The following is an 8,878-nucleotide window of genomic DNA, read 5'->3' on the forward strand; positions in this document are numbered from 1 at the left end:
CAGTATATACTGCAGTGTGCCGTATAAAGCTCTCATGTTAATGTGTGTCAGTGGTTTTGTGGGTTTCACTGTATAGGAAAACACACTTGTTTTCTTGTAAGTCTCTGCACAAGAGCATCTGCTAAATGTCTAACATTATAGGATTATGGTAACGTTGTATTTCAAACATTTAAACAAATACCTTTTTTTATATAATAACTACATATCAAATATCTACTGCACTCCAATAACTGTATATCATGTTTAGATATATGCATATGGCTGATTTTTTTGTTCTTTCTTTGCATAATTAATAATTATGAAATATTTTGTTGTATATTTTTATTATTATTTCAATATGCATGGTCCAAAAGTCTATTTTATTAGTATTATAATTTTTGAATTATCCTACATTTTCAATGTGTTTTAGACCCCAGTGTATTTTTGACGTTCATTATATCAAATGATCTTAGAAAATGAATGCTTTATTTTGCTTAACACAGTCATTTATTACATTCTGGCTGATGTGGAGGGTCTTTGCTGCTGGATTCAGTGCAGCAGGATGAAGAAGAGCAGAGACCAGCAGAGGAACAGCAAGCTCTGAGAGACGCTCTGAGTGCCGTTACACAGATAACCCTCACAACATGTGATACTACGACCAGGTCTTAACCATTTTAGCAGATCATCACAGATGTATTTAGAGGCACATCCTTTTAGAGTGTGTGACTGATTTCCTAGAGAAAAGAAAGAAAACAGACGACATAAGTAAAAACAAGCAGAGGAGACACAGCAAAAACAGTCTACACTGGCTTTGTCATTATTGTATTATAAATGAATAAAAAGGAATTAGAAATAAGACTTCTGATTTTTACTTCATGCTTCTTGGTAATACAAAGGTGCATTGACAAGGGTAAATGTCAAATGGCAAAACATTTCTTTAAGTTTCTTCTATTGCTGTTCTCACTCTTTGCAGTAAAGCAGTAGTCTTCATCCTCCATACAACTCTTTATGTGTGAGCAGTCCTCCTCATCCTCATCACAAGCGAAACATTTCTTCTCATCATGATCATAAGAAACATGATAAACATCATAATCAAAGTAAAAATCTGTAAAGGGAACAATCTTTTATTTTCATTTTATAAAATGTAACATATAATCAAACAACATCAGATCAGATTTAACAAAGGCTTTAAAAAAATCTTAAATCTAGTTTTAAAGGAAGGAATAAAATCTGACCTATATAGGTTATGCAAAATCAGTACAAGAATTATTTACAATGCTTATTTGATTGATCGCCTAGAAATAGTGCTGAATTATCCCACCTCTCCCGGAAGGTCCGGGAGTCTCCCGCATTCTTAAACTGCTTCCTAACACCCAATAATATGCAATATCCCTGAAATCGAGCAAGAGAGAGGAGCTCTGTTATACTATATATTAAAGTTAGTTTAAGCCAAGTTAGCCGTGTTTACAAGTTAGATGTATTTACTGTTTCAATTTGGTATATACATGCATTTCTTATAAGAACATTTTGCTAACATTCTCATTAAGTTATAAAAACATTACTGAATGTCCTGAATGTTTTCATGTCCAACTAAAACAATACAATCTTTTTTTTAAGTATTCATTATAGTCCTAGCATATTTTTAAAAATGTTTTCATGCTGTTGTCCTATATGCATTAGCAATATTTTAACTAAATCATGATATACAAGTCTAGTGATGCACAACATACTGTAGGTTATATCTTAATTATACCTCTAACACTTGGTCATTAGTCATTAGTTAATGGTCAAATGCAGGATGATACCTATGTCAACTTGTTCATTGCACAAGTCGGTGTCGCAGCACTGGATAGAAACTGATTTGTTCCAGTTGCCTGTTGTAATGTACCAAGATTCACAGTCATCTGGTGTTGCACAACTTCTCTCTGTGGTCTCTGTCACTTTGTCTCCTTAATTATACAAAAATATGAATCAATGCAACAGCAGCAAACAAGCAGCTCTTGTTTGTAATGCATAAAATACAAAATATCCTGATGTCAGTTAATAACCAGCACTGTCTTCCACCCTCAATACAATGACTGAGGTGAGACCCTTGAGCAAGGCACCGAACCCCCAACTGCTCCCCAGGTGCTGCAGCACTATGGCTGCCCACTGCTCCGGGTGTGTGTTCACAGTGTGTGTGTGTGTGTGTGTGTGTGTTCACTACTCTGTGTGTGAACTTGGATGGGTTAAATGCAGAACACAAATTCCGAGTATGGGACACCATACTTGGCCACACGTCACTTCACTATTCACTAATGACAAAAATTTTATCAATTTCGATAACAGCTTTCTTTTTAACAAACTGGCCTATTTGTACCAGATTTGGTCTTGGTGTTTTAAGCTTGAAAGATGCTAAATAAAAGCCAACCTTACATTGACTGTAAAGAGTCATAAATTCTATTCATCATGATATCATGACATGCATAAATGGACTGCAGTCAATTATAGAAGTATATTAGTATACTTCTCAAACCAAAGCAGTGTTGGAACAATTGCAGATGAAGTACTGTACCACTACTGTACCTCTTATATGGGTCAAAGATGTGAAATAGTTTGAGTTTTATATAAATAGTTTCTAAGTTAATGTTTTTTGGTATGTAATGCTATCCCAAAAAACAACGTCCATTGGTATGCATCTTATTACCAAAATACTAGTTTCTAGTTGGTATTAATTCTGACGAGAAAAAAGGTAACAATTTCACTTGGTAAAAAAAATAAATAAAATTAAGATAATTTGTGTCATTCACTCTAGCAGAACCAGTAAATTAAAACTGTAGATCAGCACTTACCATATTCTGGGCTGCTATATTCTATTATTCTTTTAGTTGCGCACATGCTATGTTCATCATCACATGTCATATTTTCTTCACAAGGACTTCCTTTTGGACCCTGGCATTCATAACAGACTAGACAGAATCCTTAAATGACAAAGATAGAGAGAGGCATTCAGTGACGTGTATTTACATCCCAAAATATATTAAATATGCTGTATATTTTCTGTACCTCCAGTGAGAAGAATGAAAAGAAGAACAATGGAGACTTGCAGATGCATCTTGTGACGGAACAAAAATGAACAATGTTTCATTTGCCTTTTATGTGCTTAAAAATGGGAGGGGTTTTTGCACACCAGCTGCCCGAAACCTTTCGACCCTCTTCACATACACTCATCTCTAAAAGTCTGACTTCTGCAGTGAACAAATGCTGCATCGTGTCACAAGATCACTGAACATACACATTTGAAGTCTCACATTCAAACCACAGCAATTTATAATTCAGTAATAAATTACAAATATTTTTCTGCCCAGCGAGTTTAATTTATGGGATTTTTCAGCATGTTGCATGTTTTTCTTACACTGTGAGAAACGAATGTGCCACAAAAGATCTAGTAAATCTTGAAATCACCAAGTGGTTCCATGAGAAAACGACTCCAAAAATGCAAAAATTTATTTTTATCTCACCAGAGACATTTCAAGCACAGACGCTCTTCATCAGACTCCCTGAAGGCTTGATCCCCTTGACTGTTTTAAATTGTATTTTTGCCAGCCCCTGAAATGGGTCATCCTGATATTACCCAAGCAGTTGGAGAATAGGCTATAGCGCTCACTTAATGCTTGGACGGAGCAAGAACACTTTCTAAAATGAGCAGATTCAGTCGAGTCATAAAGGAGGGGAGGGGGGTTGTGTGTTGTTTTTTTAAAAAAAATTGTTTGTTTGAAAAGTGTGTCTGTGGTTTTGTGGGTTTCACTGCATAAGAAAAACACACTTGGCTTCTTCCTGGATAAAAGCGTCTGCTAAATGTCTTAAATGTACGTGTAAGCAGTTATGAATGAACTCTTAATTAAATCAGCTCTTAATTAATATTTTAATTATAATATATTTTAAATATATGTTTAAAAATCTACTGCACGCTTGTCTGTAATAACTGTAATGTCACATGATCACTGTACTATGACACATTATTGCACAAACAGCTGCTGATGTATAGTCATGTAAATGAACATTGCCTTATGTATATTATGGTGCATCTATATACAGTTTACACGGTCAGTTGCATAGAATAATGTGCCCACTAGGTGCGCCTTTCTTTGAAAAACTCTATTTGACTTTCACTGATCCTATCTAATTTACAGTTTTTCACATTTGCTAAGACACTAAATCTCATTCTCTGAACCAAATTTTCAATAGCCTAAACCAATTTGTCAAACAAATCACTCTTTCTGCAAAACCTTAAACAAGTTCAGGCAGTTTAGACACTGTTTGCAGATCCCATGCACTCTTTTTGTAAAACTCTAGACACATTCTCACTCATTAAAACTTCATTTGTGTCACCTCACTACTGTAAGGAGTGTGGAGCAAGGAACGAAAAAAAAGACTAAAATCAAACACACACATTAAAAAACCAGACAAAGGCAATAATCCACAATAGAAGCACACGTAGAGAACAAGTAGACCCGACAAACACAGACTAGGACCTTTATACAGGTGATGATTGGGGAAACACAGGTGTAGAGGATGACAATCAAATGAATTAACCAAATGCAGATGATATATATATATATATATATATATATATATATATATATATATATTATATATATATATATATATATATATATATATATATATATATATAATATATGACTTACTGCAATGCCCCCCATCACATTAATGATATATATGTAAAGCTTTAAATAGGATTTTTATCCCATATCAAAATTCTTGACGCACTGCAGTTTCATAATTTTTGTGACCAATTTCAATATCACAAAATATAACACTAGCCCAAGTAAAAAATAAGCTTACTGAAGACAAGTAAACATTCCCAAATTAGGCTACAACAGAACAAAGATCATAAGAAATCGACCTACTTGAAAAACAGAGCAGAGCACATTTTTGTTTATAAGGCACATACTTTTTTTTTTTTAAATGACCGATTATTTCGCTAGATAAGACCTTTATTCCTCATCTGGGATCGTGTTGAGCCATTTGAGGCTGCACTAAAACTGTAATTTTGACCTTCAACAGTTTGGTAGCCGTTTAAGTCCACTATAAGTATAAAAATAAACCCTATTATTTTTACTGAACCTTTTTTTTTTTTTTTTTTTTTTTACTGAATAAAAAAAAAAATTAAACATCCTGGATGACATGGGGGTGAGTAAATTATCGGGAAATTTTAATTTGAAAGTGAACTAATCCTTTAAAGCACTGAATAATATTATGATGTATAAAGAAAATGTACAAATAGACTGAATGGTCTCCACTGTGTATATTCAATATACTGTACATTTATTCTTATTTATTTTACAAAAGTGATTCAGTCAAGGACAGTAAGTGATTTTCTTTCTGATGTTTGATTTACATATTGACACAAATGGCAACAGCAGCTATATTAGGCTGCTTCAGAGGAATAGTTCACCCAAAAATTTAAATCCTGTTGTTGTTCTAAACCTGTATGAGATTCCTTCTGCTGCTGAATGCAAAATAATATTCAGACAGTTGTTGGGCCCCCATGACCTCCATAGTATGAAAAAAAAATACACTATTGGAGTCAATGGGGACCAGAAACTGGTCTTCTGTTATGTTGAGGAGAACATCTTTTACCTTTCTTTGCAAAAAACTCTATTTGGACTTTCACTGATCCTATCTAATTTACAGTTTTTCACATTTTGCCATAAGGGACACTAAATCTCATTAATCGGAACCAAATTTTCAATAGCCTAAACCAATTTGTCAAACCAAATCACTCTTTCTGCAACCTTAAACAAGTTCAGGCAGTTTAGAGACACTGTTTGCAGAATCCCATGCACTCTTTTTGTAAAAACACTCTAAACACATTCTCACTCATTAAAACTTCATTTGTGTCACCTCACTACTGTAAGGAGTGTGGAGCAAGGAACGAAGGAGACGAGGAACAGCAAACACAGACTTTAATAATCCAGACACAGGCAATAATCCACAATAGAAGCACACGTAGAGAACAAGTAGACCCGACAAACACAGACTTTATACAGGTGATGATTGGGGAAACACAGGTGTAGAGGATGACAATCAAATGAATTAACCAAATGCAGAGAATATATATATAATATATATATATATATATATATATATATCATATATATACTCTTCATATATGACTTACTGGCAATGCCCCCCATCACATTAATGATATATATGTAAAGCTTTAATAGGATTTTATCCCATATCAAAACCTTCTTGATGCACTGAAATTTCATAATTAACTTTGTTACCAATTTCAATGTCAGAAAATATAACACTAGCCCAAGTAAAAATAAGCTGCTTACTGAAGACAAGTAAACATTCCCAAATTAGGCTACAACAGAACAAATAGATCATAAGAAATCGACCTACTTGAAAAACAGAGCAGTGCAAGGCACACATTTTTGTTTATAAGGCACATACTTTTTTTTTTTTAAATGACCGATCATTTCGCTAGATAAGACCTTTATTCCTCATCTGGGATCGTGTTGAGCCATTTGAGGCTGCACTAAAACTGTAATTTTGACCTTCAACAGTTTGGTAGCCGTTTAAGTCCACTATAAGGAGAATAATCCTGGAATATTTTCATCAAAAACCTTTTTTTTTTTTTTTTTTACTGAATAAAAAAAAAAAAAAAACTTAAACATCCTGGATGACATGGGGGTGAGTAAATTATCAGGAAATTTTAATTTGAAAGTGAACTATTCTTTTAAAGCACTGAATAATATTATGATGTATAAAGAAAATGTACAAATAGACTGAATGGTCTCCATTGTGTATATTCAATATACTGTACATTTATTCTTATTTATTTTACAAAAGTGATTCAGTCAAGGACAGTAAGTGATTTTCTTACTTATGATTTACTAAAATAACAAAAAAAACAACAACAGCAACAATAGGCTGCTGCTTCCAGAGGAATAGTTCACCCAAAAATTTAAATCCTGTTGTTGTTCTAAACCTGTATGAGATTCCTTCTGCTGCTGAATGCAAAATAATATATTTGGAACAATACTTGTAATCAGACAGTTGTTGGGCCCCCATGACCTCCATAGTATGAAAAAAAAATACACTATTGGAGTCAATGGGGACCAGAAACTGGTCTTCTGTTATGTTGAGGAGAACAAAGAAATTCATAGAGGTTTTAAACAATTTGAGTTTACATATATGATGACAGTATCTTCATTTTTGGGTGAACTATCCTTTTAAGATTTCATCATATAGGCTAATCCAGGATCTCATATAGTCTTACACTACAGGTCCTTCTCAAAAAATTAGCATATTGTGATAAAAGTTCATTATTTTCCTTAATGTAATGATAAAATTAAACTTTCATATATTTTAAGATTCATTGCACACCAACTGAAATATTTCAGGTCTTTTATTGTTTTAATACACTACAGGTATTACACTGCCAAAAATCATCAGTATTAAAACAATAAAAGACCTGAAATATTTCAGTTGGTGTGCAATGAATCTAAAATATATGAAAGTTTAAATTTTATCATTACATTATGGAAAATAATGAACTTTTTCACAATATGCTAATTTTTTGAGAAGGACCTGTATGCACAAGGTAATTTTGGAGTAACAATGAGGGTGGAGCTAATGAATCACTATGACAACAAACTGGGGTAACTATGCAACAAGGGAAACAAGAACTAAAGACAGGAAACAATATGGAACAGAAAACACTTCAACTTAAAAGTCCTCATACCTTGTATATATCAACAAAACTCTTAAAATATCAGATATGATGAATTAAAATAAAGATCAATTTAGTTCTTGTTTTAAAATGTCATATGGTGACTCCTCAAAAACATAATGTCTTTTAAATAGCAATGTGTTTTAATATACACACAAACACACAGCATATATATTTATATATAATTTATATTATTTATTATTAATTTTAAATAGCTATATATATATAAAACTGCAATAAATATAACACATATAAGTTAAAGTTGTAAAATTACTAAAACTGCAATAAATATAACAAGTCATAGAAAAAAATTTTATATACTGTTGTTATTAAAAATGTCATTATATTTTACGCACCTTTTTATATTTATTTATTTGTTATTATTTTTACTATCCTTATATTTGTTAATATATTATTATTCTTATTATTATTTTGGTTTAGTTTTAGATATATTTATATTATAAACTATACTATTGTTATAGAAAAAGTTTTTTAATTTCATGCATTTGTTTATAAATATAACTGTGATTGAATGAATGAATGAATGAATAATATTTTTAATATTTGTATTTTTTACACCTTTATATATAGATAGATAGATAACTGTGATTGAATGAATGAATGAATGAATAATATTTTTAATATTTGTATTTTTTACACCTTTATATATATATATACATATATACATATATACATATATATATATATATATATATATATATATATATATATATATATATATATACAGTACAGGTCAAAAGTTTGGAAACATTACTGTTTTTTAATGTTTTTGAAGGAAGTCTCTTCTGCTCATCAAGCCTGCATTTATTTGATCAAAAATACAGAAAAAACAGTAATATTGTGAAATATTATTACAACTTAAAATAATAGTTTTCTATTTGAATATACTTTAAAAAAAATAACTTATTCCTGGATGCAAAGCTGAATTTTCAGCATCATTACTCAGCCTTCAGTGTCACATGTAACATCCAGTCTATCACATGATCATTTAGAAATCATTCTAATATTCTGATTTATTATGAGTGTTGGAAAACAGTTCTGCTGTCTAATATATTTGATGAATAAAAGGTTAAAAGAACTGCATTTATTCAAAATAAAAATAAAAAATTCTAATAATATATATTCTAATAA

At 31.6% G+C, this 8,878-nt stretch overlaps 1 protein-coding gene across 1 annotated transcript; it reads right to left on the minus strand.

Annotated features, from left to right (window-relative positions):
- Positions 1–362: 362 nt before the first annotated feature.
- Positions 363–3,680, minus strand: LOC109058811. The gene is made up of 5 exons (XM_019076004.2): positions 3,025–3,680; positions 2,811–2,939; positions 1,785–1,928; positions 944–1,084; positions 363–713 (listed from the first exon to the last, which is right to left on the minus strand). The coding sequence occupies exons 1-5, from the start codon at positions 3,104–3,106 to the stop codon at positions 529–531; spliced, it is 681 nt and encodes a 226-aa protein (XP_018931549.2). The 5' UTR covers positions 3,107–3,680; the 3' UTR covers positions 363–528.
- Positions 3,681–8,878: the final 5,198 nt, after the last annotated feature.

The sequence above is a fragment of the Cyprinus carpio genome, chromosome A21 (genome assembly GCF_018340385.1).
Source record: "Cyprinus carpio isolate SPL01 chromosome A21, ASM1834038v1, whole genome shotgun sequence".
Classification (NCBI taxonomy): Eukaryota; Metazoa; Chordata; class Actinopteri; order Cypriniformes; family Cyprinidae; genus Cyprinus; species Cyprinus carpio.

Bases quoted from the DNA above. Each gene is read 5' to 3' on its own strand.
- LOC109058811 (XM_019076004.2), bottom strand. From the start codon at position 3,106: ATGAAACATTGTTCATTTTTGTTCCGTCACAAGATGCATCTGCAAGTC. The intron at 2,940-3,024 runs GTACAGAAAATA...TTGTCATTTAAG, and splicing joins TTTCATTCTTCTCACTGGAG to GATTCTGTCTAGTCTGTTAT. The intron at 1,085-1,784 runs GTATCATCCTGC...TTCCCTTTACAG, and splicing joins CAATGAACAAGTTGACATAG to ATTTTTACTTTGATTATGAT.